The sequence below is a fragment of the Henckelia pumila genome, chromosome 2 (assembly GCF_033568475.1).
Source record: "Henckelia pumila isolate YLH828 chromosome 2, ASM3356847v2, whole genome shotgun sequence".
Taxonomy (NCBI): domain Eukaryota; kingdom Viridiplantae; phylum Streptophyta; class Magnoliopsida; order Lamiales; family Gesneriaceae; genus Henckelia; species Henckelia pumila.
Window position 1 is genome coordinate 136,616,989 of NC_133121.1, and position 22,389 is coordinate 136,639,377.

Consider the following 22,389-nt stretch of genomic DNA (forward strand, 5'->3'; position numbering starts at 1 on the left):
GTAAATAATGTGAATTGAGCTTGGGCAACTCCGTTCATGTGATGAAATCGAACCATTCTCAGTCTCGAGTTTGGATGATTTAATAATAGATTTGAGCCTGTCCAGGAATTGTAGTCTACTTGTGTACTCTTTAAAGATAAAAGCTACGTAATAATAAGAATCTGCCATATAACCATGATATGAAAGTGGCATTGATAAAAATCAATTATACACTTCAGGAGAAGAAAGTGAAAGGTGCAGTATCATTAACAGTGTGTGTAACCGCATGTTGCCCTTTACTTTCTTTCTTTTTTTGCCTCACAACACTTAAATGTGTTTTTTGGGCAAACAACTATAAGTTTTTGATGCTGAATCCCACTTTTCATTTTCTGCTGTCAAACTTCAAAAGAACAAAATATATACTTCATCCAGCTGATTTCGACTGATCAAGCGGACATTTGTATGGCACGCATCAACTGTTCCTTGTCTGTTCTATAAATTTCCTTTTACACTGGCTACAAACTTAGGCAAAAGCTGAATTTACTGACGAGAAACTAGTTACTTCAGCAAGTATCTTCAATAAGTGATACCGTTCAGTCTCTCATAATTTTCTTTGCTCTTCGGGAGAAATTTTTTACCAGCATGTCATCACCAAAGGTCAACGGGAGTTCTTCATCAGCCAACTCCCTAGGATCAGACCAGCCCTTCATGTTACTCTCGTCTTTTGGGTGTTGCTCATTTGATAAGAAAGGTTCATCTGGTATATCACGATATAAGTGCTTTAACATGAAAAGAACGGTATCGTTATCTCTCCAATAGTTTCTGTGAAGAAATAATCATTTGAAGTAAAAGTTCAGCACTCAGTACAACAAGCTGCCAAAGCACGGAACCCAACAAAAATCTAAATGATATTTGATATGTTAGAATTGAGAAGGTGGCGCTTACGTATGAGCCCCAATAGCCGATACATATGGGTGGCGAAAGGTTTTATCCTGCATTAGTAAAAGCCAAAGAGAAAATAAAAACATCAGCAAATAACAAAACATACCTACAGCTTGGACTGATACAATCAGCAAATTACAAAACATTACTAAAGATGCAACAATTGCTTTTAAATATATTATAAGCAAGGAAGAGCACATACTTGTAAAACATGATCAATTTGTCCATCTTCGCTCCCTGTTAGCTTCTCCATCATAATCAAGCCATATGACCTCTCTTCCTTTTCTTGGATATGTTCATATTCCTCTGCATGAGATATTCTAAATTCTTCAGTGTATGAAAGTCTTCCAGGCTATATTACATGAATAACATCAAACAATATGTAGGAATGGAAACCATAGTTAAAAGAAACAATGCTTACCATCATGGGCATTTTCATTTTTTGATTGACAGAGTGTAAGCACTTTAACCTAAGCAAAAAATCTTAGGATAAGACTAATAGGTAATATAACAGTGAAGTCTACTTTATGTATTAATTATTCACTATTTACAAACAAAACCGGAGTTATGCTAAGCATAATACAATCTACAGAAAGACAGAAAATAATCAAATCCGCTTGTATAATTGCACTTACCTATATACTCACACATGCACGTTGATAATTTTACAAGCAATAATTTCATAAAGTCAAAGAATGAACCCATTAGGTTATGCCATCCAAAATAAGCTTTGAGAATGTTCATCACAGTAATTATGTCCGAAAAAGCAACAATTTGTACGTGCTCTACTCATCCATGCCATTTCTAATTTATCACAAAAACAGAAGACCGCACAATTATTTGAACACCAACTGTTTCTCACATGTTCAAAATTTATATCAATGTTTAATGTTTTAAAGGAATATACACAAACAAAACCGGTTAATGTATCCTAAATGGTTAACCATTTGAACAAGGTAAATTAAACATCATTGGGGTAAGATCCGAAAGTGAAATTACAAGTGTAAACTGAGTATAAATATTCGGAGTCCCGAGTATCGATAGCAGGTAGACATTTATAACCTTTACTCCATATGAATAATACTGATACTGACATGGTAACCTACATATATGCGTGTGTCAGTGTGTGTGTGACACATCAGTAAGAAAAAAATGAATTTTGATTTGTTTCTACCAAGATCACATCATTCAAGAGGGGCTAAAAGACAAAAGGAAAAGAACTGACATAATCAACAATGGAGCATCGATAGACATATCTACCTACCTGAATAGCGCTCATGTGATACATCATAGCCTTGGAATGTGAAGCCAATCCTTCCTTAAATTCCTGAGTGACATTGTATCAGTACATAAAGTGGTATTATTAGTTATCACAACCTTTTTTTGGTCTAATGAGAGAATGCAGAGCATAAACCATTTCGGATTTTCCAATGCACCAACCTGAAGCCCAACATACAGCCGCTTCCCACCTCGGTGGTAAGGGATAATAACTGCCCGTTTGTGTATAAATTCTTTACAGATCAGTGGTTCTATTCTGAAAGGAAAAAAGAAATTAACTTATCTGATGCTATCAAGAATTTAATTCATGAATAATCTGTTCTTAACTGTACAAGACGGACCTATATGCCACAGGATCATAAGGATGAAAGATGTTAAACATTCGCCGACATGCTGGCATCTCCTCGTTTATGTTTTCCTCTCCCCAATATTCTTTCCCTTCGCCTAGAATCCAAACAGCAGAAAGTATCTTAGACAACAATTATGTGTTCAGTTGATAAATAGAATGAACAAAAACTAAGGAGCAATTAAGACAACATCTTCAAAAGGAGTTCTCTACTAGAATTTTAATAAATAGACAGGCCTATCTACAGAACAAAATCCAGAGAACTCATATGTCACCCTTACATACTACTTTTCTCTGACACCAAATGGAGTCTAAGAAATTATTTTGATTTTTGAAGCAAGAAATGATTCCTTCCCAGAGTTTCAAGAATTCCTAGCTCTTCAAACATGAGAAAAATGACAAACTAAAATAGGGGTATGCAAGTATTAGGTCTCAGCTATTACCAATTCCAATGCGAACATTGCGGAGGGAAAGAAACACTCCAAGAGGAGACCCAACAGCAAAAAATGTGTCAACCTGAAACAAAAATCCTCGTGTATAAGCCTGCTGTGCATAAGTTGCAAAAACAAAAGATGATGGTGATATGAAATTAAGAAAGACACATGCAATGTGGGTGTACAACAAAATCGTTTAGTCACAGAGATATAAGACAAGAAGTTGTGGCTTATCCGCAAGAAACTAGAGCGATATACTCTACTTCAAATGAAATTTAAATGGAAAGAACCAACTTATTAATGTTTTGGCTAAGAAATTTTGTGAGACCATGGAATATCCCATTTGAGCAAGTGGCATAAGAGCCCATTTTCAAGTTTCAGCAGCTCAATTTTCTTGCCTCCAATAGGATTAGAGACCAATGGGGGGCCATAACAGATGTCAGAGCTAGCAGCCGATGACTTGTGGTAAACAAATAACTATGTGAAGTAAAGTGCTAACAACCGAAGAGATCCATGTCTAAATCCCATTTACTGGAGACTGTCAAATAGTGATGAGGCCTAATGCCTGAAGACACATTGGATTCTAAATTACATTTTTACCAATTATAACTTCTGACTAAAATCCCACGTGCATGATGAATTAAGTGCTCCATATCAAGTGCATTATGTAGGTTACTATGCAAATTTGTGCCTCCGACTGGCTAATGGGCATGGATATCAAATCTGTGACTCATAAAATCAACCATCATAATAAGTGTATGACGGCTTATACAAGCTGCTCAACAAGCACCAGATAGCAAACAAGAAATTTACCTCAAATTCTAACTTTGTGTATCTTATTAGAGGGGTGTAACTCTTCCAGGAATCTTCATGCTCTGGCTGAACACTCTTGTAATCAGACTGACTTACAGCCGCGATAGTCTTTTTTGCATTCTCTGGTAACTCTTCACATCAGACACAGACATTTAAACAATCAGAACTTCCACAACTATAGTCCAAAAAGAATGTGTTACATCATCTTCAATCACACAGCCCGTACCATCATTAGCACATTCAGCTTCAATTTTTTTGATTTTTTCCTTTAGCAAACGAATCTGAAACTCAAGTGAGTAGAATGTCAAACAGGATACCAGAACAAGAAGCTCAAAGAATAGTTAAAGGAACCACCTCTTCCTTCATTGATTTAACTGCCTCGTCTTTATCATCTTCAAAGATACCCTCATCATCTTTATCACCGTCACACAGTACAACCTCACTGCTCATGATATTAGGGTCATCTACCATATAACTTTTATAGCAACCCATGAGATTCGAATTGCCAAAAGATTCATCAGCATTTTCATCTGACGGCAAGGGATCATTTGCTTTCTGGTAGTCAATATCGGTGGTATTTGATTCATCAGAAACCGATAACGCAGGAGGTCCCGACGGAATACATGATCCCTGCATGGATTCTTCCACAATATCTTGGTTATCCACATGGCAAACAATGCTCTCAATTTCAACATTCTCAGATCTCTCATCCCCCATATTTGACGTGAAATTACAGTCAGATGATATATTATTCCTGATAGAACAATTTGCCTCATTTTTTCGTTCTTTGTACATCCACTCCATCGGGAAATTTGAATACAACTTTTCTTGATGACAAAGGATATCATAAGCTAGAACACTTCCCAAAGAGTGACCATACAGGGAAACCTACAAAGTTGATTTAACATTGGACAATTCAGTTTAAACAAAAAATTTAACGTTAACTTATCATGCTCATATTAAATTGGAAACTTTGTTTGTTTCTTGCCTCGGTACCTTTCCATCATAACCAGGATTCCTCTTTAAGAACTTCATATACAATCTATTAAGTTGATTGGATACCTGAACAAGATGCAGATACTTTACAAATTAACAATTGCCCTAGATAAATTTGTTAACAGATATCATCGATTAAATAAAAAGAATAAGACGGTATTTGAAAGATGAAAAGGAATAAAAAATTTGACTTTTTGGTATGTAACATTATCTTGCAAGTTCAAAGAGAACATGAAAATCAATTATTTACGATTAAAATCGTCAAGTACCAAGGAGGGGAATAAGGGGAATGAAGGTGACGTGGGCGTGGGTCAGGGATATTTAGGAAAGCACAGAGCACCGGGTTTTTTAGTTTATGGCACTCCCTCTCCTACGGTAGAACAGTCCTGGCCAAAACTCATCTCCTTGTTTACAAGAGGATGCAAATTCATCATCTACCACCTTTTGGTTTCCTCTCACCCCCTTAATGTCTGAATCAAATCAAGACAAATCCTTGTTTTATGCAGAAAAAGAGCCAAAATGAGGTAACCTTCCCATGATTTCTCCAAGCATGTATTCAAAAAGTAATCTTCACACGCTAAAAGAAAATAAATATATATAAAATTAAAATAGCAAACCTCTCATTTTTTAGGTTTTTGCTCAAGTTGGCATATGATCATCAAACAGTACCTTGATGAGTGATCAATGATAATTAAACAATCGTAAAAAGATAAGAGATAACAACTCCTTATACGATATGATTGCAAGTATGAGATCCTGATACGGCTTCAGAGGATGAACAAGACTTTCAAATTAAGACACGAATATAATCAAGACAGGAAAAGAAATATGCGACATTCACGACTTGCAAGGTGACACAAACAAAAGAGATTAAATGAGGGGGTACCGAGTCAATAATGTCCTGACAATGAACAGGGCTCATGTAGTATAATATATCATGAACAGTTGCACTCAACATCGTTCGCAGCCCTCGGACGCCATCTAAAGTAATTTTTTCAACTGAAGCTTCACCACCAAGCGTTAAACACTTCCGCCACTGGAAAAAGAGAAGAAAGAAAAAATAGCACACGATGATCATGGAGTTGAAAAGACACCATAAGATAAATCACAAGCAACACAAGTACTTAAAATACAGAACATCAGCAAATACACTGCCAGCAGCCCGCCACTAGTTACTCATCAGGTAGCCGGTTAACAAATAAAATTTAACTGAAGTAAATAACCAGTATGGGACTAACAATAATTTCCAGAAACCAATGCGCTTCAGTAAAACCTAAACCTACATTTAAAAGCTTCTTTGATTAGAAAATCCATCCGCAGTATATAGCCAGAAATGTCATGTACGAGAAAACCTCATAAATGGCAGAACTACCACTAACGGACTAACAGTAATTTCAAGAAACCAATACGTTTCAATAAAACCCTGTTGTGTTCTTCAGAAAATGAAAGATTAACACGAAGAACACAAGTGTATTACAATGAATAAAACCCAGAGTAAAATCTCTGTTACAATACTATCTCCCTAGCTAAGTGCTAGTCACTCTTCACGTGTAAAATCTCTAACTGACTTCCCCCCATACACTTCATTTCTGTTATATAACCCCACCCCCTTCACGTGTATTTCCCTTGGATCTCCTAACATATACATTAACAATCTTGGGCTTCCAATTGTCCTTTCCACTTGGTCTTTCTGGGCCTGAAATCTCTGGGCCTGCTGTCTCTCTATTTTCCATCATTGTATTTGGGTTCATAACATCTCTGGCCTCCTCAAAATTCGCCTTGTCCTCAAGGTGAAAATCTGGAAATTGGATGGCAAAATCATTGAAGCTTTCCCATGTAGCGTCCTCCTCCGATCTTCCTTTCCACTTCACCAGTAATTGCTTGGTGGGATCGCCTTTGATCAGCTTAATTCTCCGTGCTACCACATAATCGGGTTCAAACGTCATAGACAAGTCAGAATCTAAGTCATGCGGCAAGCTGGCCTCCCGAAAGTCTGTTCCCACTGCCTTCTTCAAGCTAGAAACATGAAAGACAGGGTGAACCTTAGACCCTGCAGGTAACTGCAAGCGATATGCGACCATGCCCACCTTCTTGAGAATCCGAAACGGACCATAAAACCTTGCAGCCAGCTTCTGAAAGACTCTGGTGCAAACTGATGATTGACGATGCGGCCGCAATTTCAAATAAACCATATCACCCACCTGAAAATGAACCTCCTTTCGATGCCGATTTGCATATTTTGACATGTGTTGTTGAGCTCTCTCAAGATTAAATTGAAGTTGCCTTAGGAGTTCATCTCTGTCCCATAATGCCTGTGATACAGCAGCTACCACCGTCTCCCCAGGGAGGTAGCGAATTACAGCAGGTGGTTTGCGCCCGTAAACCACTTCGAAAGGACTCAACCCCGCAGAAGTCTGGTAGGATGTATTATACCAGAATTCTGCCCAATGCAGCCACTGTGCCCAGTTCTTTGGTTGCTCCGAACAAAAACAGCGCAGATAGGTCTCAACAGACTTATTCAACGCTTCACTTTGACCATCTGTTTCAGGGTGGTATGCTGAACTCATTTTCAGTTGAGTTCCTTGTAAGCGAAAAAGTTCTGACCAAAAGAAACTCATGAATACTGGATCTCTGTCACTTACAATCATTTTTGGCACTCCGTGGAGCTTCACCACATTTTTAGTGAAGATGTCAGCCACCGTACTAGCTGTGTAGGGATGTTTTAGCAACAAAAAATGTCCGTATTTAGACAATCTGTCGACCACTACGAAAATGACATCGTACCCTCTTGACTTGGGAAGACCCGTAATAAAATCCATGGCCAAATCCTCCCAAATCACTTCTGGGATACCCAGAGGTTGCAACAACCCAGCAGGTGAGGTAGCGTCGTATTTATTTTTCTGGCAAACGTCACATGCTGCGACGAACTTGTTCACATCATGCCTCATGCCCTTCCAGAAAAAATTGTTTGCCACACGCTTGTAAGTTCGGAGAGCCCCCGAATGACCACCTACTGGAGTGGCATGGAATTCTTGCAACAGTTTGGGAACCCACAGTGAGCTCCGAGGAAACACTAATTGGCCTCGATGCAGGAGACAATCATTGATCATGGAATAATGTCTGCTGCCATTGTCGCCCAACTGTACTTTGTCGATAATGTCCCTCAATTCTTGATCCATCCTGACTGCTTTTTTAAGCTCTTCTATTTCCACCCATTCCACTTTTGTGAGTGCAGCAAGTATGCCAAATTCGTCTCGCCGAGACAGCGCATCTGCTGCCCCATTCTCAGTTCCAGCCTTGTGTTTAATCTCAAACTCATACCCAAGTAGTTTGGCCAACCAATATTGTTGATCCGGAGTTGTAATCCTTTGCTGTAATAGGCTCCGTAATGGCTTATGATCAGTAACCACCACAAATTTGCGGCCCAACAGATAGTGACGCCAGTGCTGAATCGCCAATACCAAAGCCATGAGTTCCCTCTCATACGCAGATTTAGTTAAAGCCTTATCTGCCAACGCTTTGCTGTAATAAGCAATAGGCTTGCCTTCCTGAATCAGAACAGCCTCAACTCCCCGACCCGACGCATCGCATTCCACCACAAACTCTTGGCAAAAATCTGGCATGCGTAGAACTGGAGCTGTGCTAAGGGCTAACTTCAATTCCTCAAACGCCCTCTCTGCTTGAGTATTCCAAACAAAACTATTCTTCTTTAATAAATCAGTGAGTGGTCGTGCTATCTTCCCATAATCCCGAATAAATTTTCGGTAATACCCTGTCAATCCAAGGAACCCGCGCAAGGCCTTTAAATTCAGAGGCGTTGGCCAGTTACGTACACTCACTATTTTCTCCGGATCCACCTGAACCCCCTGACCCGAGATGATGTGCCCTAAATATCCCACCTGATCCAGTCCGAAGTGACATTTTTTTTTATTCAAAACCAGTGCATGTACCTTCAACACTCCCAGTACCACTTCCACATGCACCAAATGCTCATTCCAATCTCTACTATATATTAAAATATCATCAAAAAATACCAGAACAAACTTTCGCAAATAGGGTCGGAATACCTCATTCATCGTCGCTTGGAATGTGGCAGGGGCATTTTTTAGCCCAAAAGGCATGACCAAAAACTCGTAGTGGCCCTCATGTGTTCGAAACGCTGTTTTTGGTACATCTTTCGCTTGAACCCTGATTTGATGATAGCCCGATTTAAGGTCCAGCTTGGAAAAATGCCGCGCCCCATGTAACTCATCAAATAGCTTTTCAATCACAGGAATCGGGTATTTATCGGCAACAGAAATTTCATTCAATGCTCTGTAATCGACACAGAAACGCCAGCTACCATCCTTCTTCTTGACTAGGATAACAGGGCTCGAATACGGACTATTACTTGGCTGAATCACCCCGGACGTCAACATATCTCCTACCATACGCTCAATTTCATCTTTCTGCTGGTGAGCATATCTATAAGGTCGAACCGACACCGGTCCACAACCTTCCTTGATTACAATTGCATGGTCATGGCTACGCTTGGGAGGTAAGTCCTGGGGTTCATGAAAGACCCCTGCATGTGCCGCAAGAATGCGTTGAAGATCTTTGTTAGCCGTTGGTGTGATGTTCGAGTGTGTTCCATCCGTATCCCCTTGCCATTTCAGTACTACTGCCCCACAAAATTCTAGTGCGACGGACTTGACAATAGATTTGAGAGATACCACTGATCGGTTGAGTGTTGGGTCGCCGTGTAGCACCACCGTACGTCCTTCCCAACTAAATTGCATCTGCATTTTTTTCCAATTCAACATGATATCTCCCAAAGTGCGTAACCAATCAACCCCTAAAATCAAGTCAATTCCACCCAAATCAAACAAATAACCCTCAATCGTTACATTGCACTGGTCCAACTCCACACACAGTTTCTTGCACACGCCCTGGCAAGTGATGCGACCCCCATCTCCTAGGCAAACAGCGAAACGCACCCCCGTATCCACCTCTAATCCCAACTCCGCAATCAGCTCCCGTGAGACAAAATTATGGCTCGCTCCACTATCCACCATCGCGACCACTTCACGCCCCGATATTCTCGCTCTCATCTTCAGTGTCTGAGGTTGGTCAATGCCAGTGACGGAATACAAAGGCAATTCCAATGTGTTATATTCCACTTTCGGCGTTCCAGCCCACAGCCCATCTTCCCCCAACGGCGGTGACTCCTCCTCTCCCGTTCCAACGCCCGACTCACCATCAGTACCTTCTTCTTCCTCCTCGGCCAGAATAGTGACTCTCAAACTCTTGTTGGCGCAGATATGCATCGGGTGATAAGGCTCGCCACATTTAAAACAAAGGCCCTTTTCACGCCGATGAAGAAACTCCTGGTGAGAAACGATCCTGCCATCACGAGCTTTAAGTGGCGGGCCCCTAGCCACGTTACCGCTCCGATCAGTGCCCCCACTTCCGCCATATGTAGCTCGCGACCCTCCTCCCATCGGTGTTTGGACGAAGGGTTTACGCGTGGCTACGTCTCCTGGACTCGGGGCTTTAGCACTCCCAGAAAATGAACTATAGAGCTTACTGCGTTCTCAGTCATGGGATTGGGCCTGAGAAGCCCAACCCAATCTTGAAAAGACCTACGCTCCGGGCCCACTCCGAACCCACTTCCGTGTTTTCCCCGATCCAACACCGCCCCATACAGTTCCATCTCCAATCCTCTTGCTAACATCATGGCGCGATCCACCGTCCGAGGATTATGGACAATCATGCGCCGCCGTATCTCCTCCCTCAATCCACTCATGAAGTAACCAAGACACTGATCTTCGTGGATATATCCCACCTGTGCCACCAGCCTTTCGAATTTCTCGATGTAAGTCCCGATCGGCAATTCCCCTTGTTGCAAGGAAGCGATCAACTCATATGGATTCGCCTCAATTCCTCCATATCGTTTGAGGAGCTCTTCCGCCAGCCTATCCCAGGTCATAGTTGGAATCTTTGCTTTCATCCAGCGGTACCAGTGCACCGTGGGTCCTTGCATACATATATAAGCCAACTTGAGCTTACACTCCCGAGGCGTATCATGAACCTCAAAGTATTGCTCCATCTTCCCCAACCAGCCCATGGGATCTTCGCCCTCAAACATCGGTAATTCAATCTTCTTCAGCGCCGCCTTCATCTCTTCCACCATATCATCCTTGCTATTACCACCAACTCCTGTGGCACTCTCCCCTTTCTCCTGCATATCCTCAACTCGTATGGTGTTGATATGCTCCCCACCCTGCGCTTTAATCATCTGCTCTATCAAAACTCTCAAGTCCCCAAAACCTTCGAGAGTTCGATCAATCTTCTCCAATCTACCCTGTACCTGCAACATATTCTCCTGCAACCCACTCACCGACTTCTCCATAGCTTCGAATTTAGCTTCAGCGCGAGTACTCGTCATCTTTTATCCGGCAGGTCGGACCAATGTTGTGTTCTTCAGAAAATGAAAGATTAACACGAAGAACACAAGTGTATTACAATGAATAAAACCCAGAGTAAAATCTCTGTTACAATACTATCTCCCTAGCTAAGTGCTAGTCACTCTTCACGTGTAAAATCTCTAACTGACTTCCCCCCATACACTTCATTTCTGTTATATAACCCCACCCCCTTCACGTGTATTTCCCTTGGATCTCCTAACATATACATTAACAATCTTGGGCTTCCAATTGTCCTTTCCACTTGGTCTTTCTGGGCCTGAAATCTCTGGGCCTGCTGTCTCTCTATTTTCCATCATTGTATTTGGGTTCATAACAAACCCAAACCTACCTTTAAAAGGTTCTTCGATTAGAAAATCCATCCGCAATATATAGCCAGAAAAGTCATGTACGAGAAAACCTTATAAATGACAAAACTTCTCAAAAACCAATACAACTAATGGTAGAGAATTTTACCAAAAGAGATTACATTTTTAACTAAAATTTTTTTTGCTACTTGGGATCAACACCAATAGACTGCCAAGCAAGAATTTTCACCACAAAGTTATTAGGTTTACCTCATGCCAGACAATACCTTATTCAAGTGGCCACTATTATTTTTTTATTGATATCCAATAACTGTTCCAATGATTTCATAAAATGATACGATCAAAGAGTAAATAAGATATGTGGTCCAAGCCGAGAAATCAGGAAATATTAATGGAATAAAAAATATTCATAACTCGGGTAAATACAACCATTTGTCTCCCCGAAATACTTATTTTTAGTTATAAACAACTAGGTTTCTTAATTATGGATTCAGGAAGCTCTGACATTGAAGTTTATAAAGACTGTTGCTTTCTCCTGGGCACCCACCGTGGCCACCTATGTGAGCACCAGCTGATGTGTCACATCAGCCGGTGCTCACGTAGGTGCCCATTACCCATCATTTACCATACTCTGAGAATTTCATAATAAAGTTTCTGTAGTTTTTGAGCTATTGGCATCATGAAACCTCGGCTGTCATTCTTCTGTGATTGGTTCTGGGAATCCATACAAAAAACTTGTCTTACATTAAAGGAGGACAAATGAAAGAACCATAGGACACACACCAATCCCCAAAACAGAAAAAGGCCAAAATAACTTCACAATGCTATTGAGTGAACAAGACCTGGCATGGTATAAAAATGACTCTTTGGGTGCCACGTTGGTGAGAAGTTAGGTGTCTTTCGGCGAGCTTTTCCGTTACTTGTCGATGAGTTGCAACATCATCCACCAAATTAGACTTCTCCAACCTTTGGCCAATACCATGAATCACAAATACTAAATGTTGAACAGGGACCTACAGCAAAAGAAGGAAATTAACTACTCGTAATTTGGCTGGTTCTACCTCTGAAATTTTATCATCATCACTTAGAGAACAGAAAACAGGAAGGCCAGATAGCTGCCAGTTGAAATCAGAACATACAAGTATTTTTATCAAGCTTCAGAAAATAGAGCAATAGACATCAAAGTCAAAAGCTCCAATAAATTTAGATTCAAATCTCCTCTTAAAGAACCATAAAGTAAAAAAAAACTTCATTTCAGAAACTCTCATGAGCAGACTGACAAGTCACAAGTAGCACCACATACCAAAAAAAATAATATGACCCAATGATTTGATACTTGATAGACATTTAACTATTTTTATCAGCATCTTCATCTTTGAACATTTTGAAAACAGATCCACCATGTAAAAAAAACAAGATATTCACAAGGACAAACAAGATACACAATACACATTATTTCTCATTTATGACCAAGTTTTTTAACTGAAGCAAATATTATCAGAAATCCTTGCCATCTGACTATCGTTGTAAAAGAATCCTGAGAATGAGAGAGCCATGTCATGAAAAACAAAAAAAAACTAAAACTTTAGGATATATATATGATGAGAAACCTACCAAATTACTCTCTTAACGTCTTTCGATCTAAGACGACACATCAAGGTAAAAGATCAACGAGTCAAATTCAAAGATAATTTATCGACTGCTATTTCACAGTGACAACAAGAGTTTCTAGAACACAAAATGCATCATATAAGAAGTGCCACGTAAATCAATTCCCTTATTCACCATGATAACCGTTAAGATCATGAACTTGTGTCTAACTCCACCCCAAAAGCTAGCTTAAAAGAGAAGAATTGTCCAAATCCAAATATACATTTCCCAATAACTTAATCCAGTCCATGAGACGTCACGCCTATGAATGAACAATTTTAGCGTAAAGTTTACAAGACATTAGCCGGTAGTCCATAAAGGCAGTTCAACAAATAATGGTGGATCTGAGCTCTAATAATCATGGATTTGGACTTAATTCCACCCCAAGAGCTAGCTCAAGGGGTGAGAATTGTCCAAGTTCATATATACAACTCCCAAGAACTTAATCCAGCCAACGTGAGACCCTAGCACATTCACCTCACGCCCAGGAATGAACATCTTAGCGTGAAGTTTACAAGACATTAGCGGATGGCCCATAAGAGCAGTCCAACAAATAACGGTTTGAACTCTGATACCGTGTTAAGACCATGGACTTGGGCCTAATTACATCACAAAAGCTACTGCCGATGTGGGACATATAACATGGAGTGTTAAGATCATGGACTTAGGCCTAACTTCACCCCAAAAGCTAACTCAAGAGGGAGGATTGTCTAAGTTCATACGTACGACTCTCAAGTACTTAATTCCGCCGATGTGAGACATCTAACATTAATTAAGAATTCAGTGTAGGATGGGAACCAATAACTCATGTCACTAGACTTTAGTTACCTAGTCCACGAAAATCATTTACCTAATTGAATATACATCAGAACTATCCAAACATGTCAGATCATACCAAAGAAGGATCTGACTCAATTCAATAGAAACTTTATAACTACTCAACATTGTTTGGGATACCTGCGAACAGTAATCGTCCATTTCCTCCTCTTTTTGTTGACGTAATTCATCCTGAAACATGGAAGAAAATTGCATGAAGAGATGAAAAATTCTATTGTGGATTTTTAGAAAGAAACATTTGATTGTTTTGAAAGTGAGAAAAAAAGCAGACACAGTCAAATATATCCACGAAAATTCCAACACCTCTTTCCAACCGGAGAAAAAACTCAGGCACTTTCGCATTAATTTTAGTTTCCATTTTATAAAAGATCCAATGCAAATGTTGCAAACTTGTAGTTCATAAATAATATATAAATTTATACACATAAAATATCAATATCAAATATCTCATATTTGACAAGAAGCCGGCGTAGTCAAAGAAACCCACAAAAAGTCCAACACCTCTTTCCAATGCCTCTATTTTGATAGGAGAAAACACTCAGGCCCTTTCACATTTTTTTTTAGTTTTCATTTTATAAATATCCAATGCAAATATTGCAAACTTGTAGTTCAGAAAGAATATATAAATGAATAAACATAAAATATCGATATCAAATATATCTCAACTTTGACAATTTTGTATTACAGCACTGGCACATGTCAACTAATAAGATGTAGTTTAGATCATCATATAACATTAAGTAATCACAAATAGTATAGATGGTCGTGGGAATAAAATGCTTCAATAATGTACACTTACACTAAGTTCTCTAGTTCGCATAGAAATGACATTTATACATAAAACAGTAGATATAACTGCAAATCAATACTTGAGTTGGTTTTTTTGATTGAGGGGAAGCATATCCTCGTCTTAGTTTAATGCCGTTCCCTCCAAAACCTACAACACTTGAAATCCCGGAAGCATCAACATTTAGCCAAGATTCCCATGTGCCATCTTCCCCGGTGAAAAGGGCGTGCAACCCCTGCAACCAAAGAGTGTGTAAAAGACCATTTCAATTTAATAACCATGAAAAATAACCTTCAATAAATGAAGAAGATCCTACTGGGGTTGAGCCTTGTAAATCAACACGAGCGGCAAAGAGACCTGATGGTTGAAAGGTCCTTCTATGCCAAACCTGAAAACATGGCACCCAGTTTCATGTATTAGTCTTTTGACAATTAATACACCCTAATTCAAAGACTTCAAGCCCAAACCCAAAATATGACAAAATAATAATGAAAAACCTCATTATATGTTGATTGAGGGCTTAGCAAATCATCCCCGAAAGAAGGACAAAAACAGATGAAGACTCTTAGTTTAAGGGTGTGTTTTATTAGGTTCGTAAGATAAGAGAGTGATATATAGTCAAAAGATAAAAGGTTTGGCAACAAGTTAAGTAGTTGTATGAGACAGTAGTCCACTGTTTGGTTTGTGTGAGTAAATGTAAGATCGCATTTACACAATTATAATTTCTTATTTCTTCTATTTTTCAAAATAACATCTCAAGCAGTTATTTCATTCCTCCAAAATCTGCAAACGATTGCATGAGGAATAAAATGAGCGGAATCCAAGTAATTTTTACCAATTAATTCAGTCTATTCTAGCTCCAACATAAAACAACTCACCAATCTGGTGAGATATTTTGTCGACAAAATATACAATTTATGAACACCAGCTGATGGATTTATTTAAGGAAATGAAAATGTGAAGCATATGTGTGATGATGGATCAGTGTTTATCTATCCTCCTCTCATCACAGCAACAAAACACACTCTAAATGACAATAATCATGCACCTGGAGTTAAGAAACATGAGAACAAGAAAGAAATAGGTAGTTGCAAGCACAACAAAGAGGAGAATCGAGTGATAGAATCAAAAGATAGAATTTTGGAACCTGGCTGCGATATGCATATTCCAGTTGCTCAGAAACATCTTCACGTATTGGAAGCCAGTCAAGACCACCTTTACGAGCAAACCAGTGACCTCGTAACACACGCCGATTCTCACCATTCCAGTAAACAGGAAAACAATGTCTCTTGGCCAAATCTACCTGCAAAACAAGGAGGTATCATGTGTTTTTGACAGAGAGCTAATGCATCCATGATGTGGGAGTTCCTAAAGATTTCAATATAATTGATGAAAAGTACATCACTGGGTGGGAGTTTTAATAAAACAGACACGATCAATTTTTGAAAAACGGTTGAGAAATACATTTCTGAAGCACAGGAAAGAAGTGCAAGCAAATTTCTTCTGGAAAGTGAACTGAATGTAGGCAGTTAGGAATAGATGGCAAATAGAAGCACCTTAAAAATTCATCAAAAGAGCGGCTGTCATGTGGTCCTCGGCCAAAACCAAGAAAACTTGACTATGGAAAATTCAAATAAAATATGATTATAAGCTGATTGATATCTTTTATTTAATTATTATATTTTATTCTAGTTTAGTTTAGTGAATGCGATGGTTCTAATAGGATTGTGAGATAGGATATAGTTATCTTTTAGGATATGGTCATGGTGATATTTATTTTGGAGGCTTGAATCCATATATCTTTTAAAACATTGGAGCCTCCTATATATTGGAGGATTGAATCAATAAAGGATATCAAATAAATTATTCACAATCTTGTCTTATGAGATCTAAGGCTATCTCCTAAAGAGCATTAAAACCAAGAGATCAAGAGGTTTTCTTAAATATGTAAACAAACCAAGCCGCTTGACGTTCGTTTGAGATCATTAATTAACCTTACCGAGCCGAGCTCAGGCTTAATTTCGAGCTCGACAAATTTATCAAATCAAGCTCGAGCCTAACCATATTCGGCTCATGAGCTCGCGAACATGCTCATTTATAGACTCGCAAGCTAGAGCTAGAGCTTGAGCTTGGTATGTGTCTCGCAAGCTCGAACTCGAGCTCGGGTCGTTTACTGTTTGCGAACATGTTAGTTTAGCGTTAGTTTATAGAGATATATTCCATTATATGCTCGAACTCGAGCTTGGTTCATTTATGTGTCTCGCAATCTCGAGCTCGGGTCGTTTACTGTTTGCGAACATGTTAGTTTAGCATTAGTTTATAGAGATATATTCCATTATATGCTCGAACTCGATTCTGTCTTTAACGAGATTGAATCAAGTTCAAACTTGAGTTCTATTATATGCTTAACGAGCCCAAGAACATGTCTGCTCAACGAGCCGTGCTCTAGCCAAGCTTATTAAACATTGATAAACGAGCTATTAACGAACTGAACTCAAGCTATTCACGAGCTTAGTAACTTCAAAATGAGCCGAGCTCGAACCTCATGATAAAAGCTTGAATCGAGCTCGAGCCTCATACTGTTAGGCTGGCTCGGTTCGTTTACATCCACTTTCTCTAACATGCCTCAATTTTAAAATGTTACGAATCTTTACAATCAACCCATTAGTCACCCCATAGTGCGATTCATAATTCGGGAACATAACATTGGCTTCATACCAAATTATTTGCAGCAAAATCAAACACAAGTTAATTTGATATACCACGCTAGTGATGTCAGCAAATGTTATATTATTTTTCACTCGACAACCAACATATCCACATCTAATCAAAATATGTGTAGGCAAAAAAATATTTTGGCGGGATCTATTTTTATCAATTTTCTTGTGTGCCTTGACAAAGGCATGATGGTATCACTTTCAGAAACAAAACTAGTCGAAGACCATGGATTTAATCTGGATACAGAATCCCTTAATCATCTGAAATGTCTGCATAGTTTTCACCAAAAATACTAATTTACAAGATTCCTCCAATGATGTAGGATTTAGTCGTTGTTCATATAAAAATTCTATAGGATATGCATATGCAAACAACACTTGAGGATCGCTTATCTTAAATAATTTATCGTAGATACAAGTGCATGATTGATGTTTTAATAACAACCTTCAATGTATAGCAACATAATATACAAGATGAAAGTCACATCCTTTTCTTGGAGAATTCGATGAATGGAAAAAGTAACGAGGATAGAAACCTAATGTGCAGATGTGAAAAACGGTAGCAAGTTCAAATGCAAGAATCAAAATGAGCACTATAATACTATTTAGTATTTTCCAAACTAAATGTAGTCTAATGCTAGCCTAGCTCTCCAGCCACGTTCACTTTATTCTCCACAGTTTTAAGTTCGGTTGGTAGTAAAACAAACCATAGTTTGCATTAAAATGCCTGATAGGAGAACTTTAAAGAATAGTGTTATACTTAATTTTCTAAAAAGGAAGGATTGCAGTTATTCTTATTCGTCAGTCAAGAGTTAAGATTTGAGATCTCCCTCAAAGAGGCACGCTTATAAAACTGATCAAATCTTTTAACCTTGAAATAACCCGTCCATTCTAAGAACATTGAAGAAAAACGGATAATATGCCTAGTTCCATATTTAAATGTGAAAAGCTGTTTCAGAATTTACTCTTTGTTTTAGAACACCAGTCGACATTCCCATCCTAATCCACAAGTATGAAAACAGAAATTTTAAAAATCTACTGGTCACATTGACGAGAATAAGGTGGATATACCATCACATATTTCTCACTTTACCAGCCACCATTAAACAGCAATACTGTAAGAGGACTACTGAAAACAGTACCTCATACAAACCTCCCTTTACAGGAACACCAACTCTATCTTCTTCAGTTGCATACCGCTTCCATTTTGAACTCTCTGATGACAAATGTTTCATCTGTGTATTTGACCGGGAAACAATACTAGACTGCCCCCTTGGACCTTCACTACACTCAGCAAATTCTTTCCACCAACTTGAAAGCAACTCTTCCTCTCGCTGTTAAAATGCAAAGGAGCACCTCAGTAATTTAACAAGTGTGTTATAAATAATGATTTATTTTGTATATTCTTTGAATACACAATATTTTTCCATGCAAAACCAAATTAAAATAAGGTAAATCGCATGACCTGCAAAAAAGATGCCTCTACTGCAAGAGAATCCCTCATACCAAATCGAAAATAATCACCTTTTCCCACAATTTCTGTTCGAGGAATTGATGCAGCAAGCTCTGCCACGGAAAGCAATACATATTACACCTAATGTTATACCACACATCCAAAGCATGCGTTAATTTTATCATATGATTCTCATTATATCAATAAAATTAAGTATATGGATAATGGTCATAAGTAGTTTAGATTGGAAGCTCGAGGCTGTTGATCTAATAAAAAGTTCCTCCTGAGTAAAACCATCAAAGCAGGAGTTGCCTCAGGACCCACAATTCGTAGCATAACACGCAATTTATTTAAAATACCAAAGCTACCTCTTTCTAAAGAATCTGGCAAGTTCAGAGAGCACTTCATAGTATCCTTGTCCCATGTAAAGCATAAACAGCAAGCGACAAGCTTAAAATTTCTTAACTGCTCACTCATTCAAATGTGTGCTACAAGCATGAAACAATAACCATGGAAGGTCCTTTTTCAATTGATTAAAGTAGACCTTGCTCCTAACGCTCACTGATAAAATCACACTTTCAGAATCTACTCCTTTTGCTCCCTCCAATATTTCAGGCAAAAATAGCCTCCAACTCATGAATTTTTGCCTTCCTAACTCATGGGCTGACTCTAGATTAATTGATCAAAGCTCTTGATTTATATAGTCTACATGCTTCATTCTTTCTTCTTTGCTTTTAAGAAGATAATAATTTATTGTGTATGAAATCAGCCTAAAAAGTTGATTCAATGTAGTTCCTACACGTCAGATGCTAATGTCTGCCATTCCCAACTTAATTATTAGTTTAGCCAACCTACCACTATTTAAATTGATTGTTTGTTACAAGAAGAAATTCTCTTTACATCATAGGATCTCCATAAATGAAGATCTCTGTGGCAATCATGACATAATCAATCAGAAACAGATACCATCTGCTTTAAGTCCCTCACATCTCCTTCAATTCTTTTCATCTCCACAGGATCACAAGAAGTTCACATAAGAGTAATTATAAGTTTGATATCTGTCATTTGATCAGCTAACCGTGGGAAAATAACATCTGACTATACAGTACACAATCCCCAAGTCTATGGCCACAAATTAGCATGCTTCAACTCAATATTAAAATCTCACAAGCAACCTTTGTGGATAGCAAGTAAATGAAAGGAATAAAACTATCAATAATGAAGATTAAAACGATTCAAACACAATACAGTTCTGAGGTATATTTCCCGATAAACCAAGAAGAAATTCCTTCAATGAATAGGGTCTGACCATTTACTGCCAAAGGGATCTTGCAGAAGTACCACCGAACATCACCACCATCTGAGGGACTGTTAGTGCGAGCAAGGTATTTCTGCCTGCCTTCACATTGATCAATCTCATTAGCCAATCTCCTTATATTAGATGGCGTGTTCTTTAACATGTCCGGCGAGGTCTCATCAACCTCCCCAGCACCAGGCCCCATATTAAGTTGCATTATTTCACCTCAAAATAATCAAATTTATCATAGTTTTCACCATCAAGAAAAGAAAAAAAGGTACTACAGCAATGTTGGGGCTTCCGTCGCTTTCCCCAAAATTCCTTCCCAAGCACGCACCTTTTCCTGCTGACTCAATATATACCAAGAAAATAATCAACAACAAAGGGGACAATTAGCAAAAACACCAAACGGGATCCATCACTTTTCCTCTTGTTTTTTTCCTCACGCAACTCAACGAAATTCGGATTTTAGACCAAACCGGTACGAATCACGCTATTCCCCCCAACTTCAATCCGTGAAACTGGAGGAAATCGTCTCAATTACGGTAATTTAATGAAGAAGATGGAGCAGCAATCATAAATCATTAAACCAAAACTCCAAGAATGGGGTGATTTTCAAGACATGCATTGAAGTTCAATGCATGCTCAAACTATGATGCTGTGAGGATGCATTAACGTGCCGTAATCAAAGAAAGATTACGGGCCCAAATGGCGAATCCAAAAGAAGGAAACCAATGAAAAATTTCAAATTGTAAACAGGGAAAAAAATATCAATAATGCGGAGCGGAGCAGGTGTTGAATGTCAGGTGCAACGATCTCCAAATGTTAGTCAATAGCCTCATTAGGATTTTAATTATTATTATTATTATTATCTATTATTATTATTATTATTATTATTTGTGAAAAGGCTTGCTTCTCCCTATTACAAAATAAATAAGGTTCACATATTATAATTATTATATTATTTTATAATAATAATATAATAATAATAAAATGGTAAGGATGAAAAGATCATTATAGTTGTATTATTTGAGGTTTGAATGTTTATAAAAGTGATCAAGAGATTGATTTTTTTCTTTTAAAAAAATGTAAACACGAATTTTAGTTGATTCCAAGTACAAATATTAAAGAATAAAACTCAAGTTATTTTGGTAATTAGTAGATGTTGTTTTCAAATATCAAAATGGTGATTTTCAATCGGATTGTTTATATCTCTTACTATTTATATATTATATTTATGTATTAAGTTTAAGGATAATAGAGACAAAACTTGGTGTCATCCTCTCGTTTTTTCTTTTTTTGTTTAAACATAATTTTAAATTATAATTTAGTCCCTTTGTCTTTTCATTTTTTTAATTCCATTATTTCATATTGCAGTTTATTTCTTTATTACTTTTTATAACTTTGGTATGACTCTATTGTAAAAAAACTACACAAGTTCAACGTGTGCTCACTAGTGTTTAGAATCGCAGTACTTTATTTGAAATACTTGCCACTCTTCATTATTTTTCTCTTTCCCTTTCAATGAGGCATCCCATCTTCCTATCCTCTATCATTTTCGAAATCAATATTTTTAAAACTAGTTTTCTAGAGTTTAACTTACGAAAATATTTTAGAAGTGAGATACATACATTCTAATAAACTTCGAGAAAATACAAATAGGGTTAAATATATACATAAAACATGTTATATATATACACATTCGATTATACACTTGATTAGACGATGTTTTTGAAGTTACAAATTAAACTATCTTAATGAAGAGATTTTTCCATTAGTGCACGCGAGATAATTTTGTAATTTCAACGGTAATGTATGACCAAATGTCTACACAAACTCCATATAAAATGAGAAAAAAAAATGTTTTGAAGAGAGTTATGCAACACATACAATAAAAAATATACGTTATTTTTGAAATTATAAAATTATCTCAAATACACTACTGGAAAATCATTTTTTGATTAATATAGTTTTATGATTTCAAAGAAAATACATAACCGTGTGTAACCTTAGTATACATATAATATTTTTCTTTTCTTTTCATCTAGAACTACAAGTTCATATTTGGTTGTTTGTTGCTGATTTTGA

The 22,389-nt window shown here is 37.9% G+C and overlaps 2 protein-coding genes across 3 annotated transcripts; both read right to left on the reverse strand.

The window, feature by feature from the left end:
• Positions 1-191: 191 nt before the first annotated feature.
• LOC140880043 (phospholipase SGR2-like) lies at positions 192-21,107 on the reverse strand. 2 transcript variants are annotated; one of them, XM_073284097.1, is made up of 21 exons: positions 20,314-21,107; positions 19,017-19,117; positions 18,694-18,885; positions 15,982-16,137; positions 15,151-15,222; positions 14,917-15,069; positions 14,168-14,218; positions 12,403-12,573; positions 5,675-5,824; positions 4,789-4,854; positions 4,147-4,680; positions 4,019-4,073; positions 3,793-3,923; positions 2,989-3,061; positions 2,541-2,643; positions 2,362-2,455; positions 2,186-2,248; positions 1,343-1,391; positions 1,124-1,227; positions 925-971; positions 192-801 (listed from the first exon to the last, which is right to left on the reverse strand). In XM_073284097.1, exons 1-21 carry the CDS (start codon positions 20,516-20,518, stop codon positions 573-575), a joined length of 2,799 nt encoding a protein of 932 aa, XP_073140198.1. In that variant the 5' UTR covers positions 20,519-21,107; the 3' UTR covers positions 192-572. The 2 variants fall into 2 exon arrangements, 1 of the variants encoding a protein (XP_073140198.1); XR_012149577.1 differs by having other exon boundaries at positions 709-801; positions 1,124-1,241.
• On the reverse strand, positions 10,298-12,379 carry LOC140882495 (uncharacterized). The gene has a single exon (XM_073288541.1). It carries the CDS (start codon positions 11,213-11,215, stop codon positions 10,298-10,300), a length of 918 nt encoding a protein of 305 aa, XP_073144642.1. The 5' UTR covers positions 11,216-12,379.
• Positions 21,108-22,389: the final 1,282 nt, after the last annotated feature.

Coding starts and splice junctions, on each gene's coding strand:
- LOC140882495 (XM_073288541.1), bottom strand. CDS start 11,215: ATGACGAGTACTCGCGCTGAAGCTAAATTCGAAGCTATGGAGAAGTCG.
- LOC140880043 (XM_073284097.1), bottom strand. CDS start 20,518: ATGCAACTTAATATGGGGCCTGGTGCTGGGGAGGTTGATGAGACCTCG. Junction 15,070..15,150: donor ATTTACAAGGCTCAACCCCA/GTAGGATCTTCT, acceptor CTTTGGTTGCAG/GGGTTGCACGCCCTTTTCAC. Junction 5,825..12,402: donor TCATTTTTATACCATGCCAG/GTCTTGTTCACT, acceptor CTCTTTTTCCAG/TGGCGGAAGTGTTTAACGCT.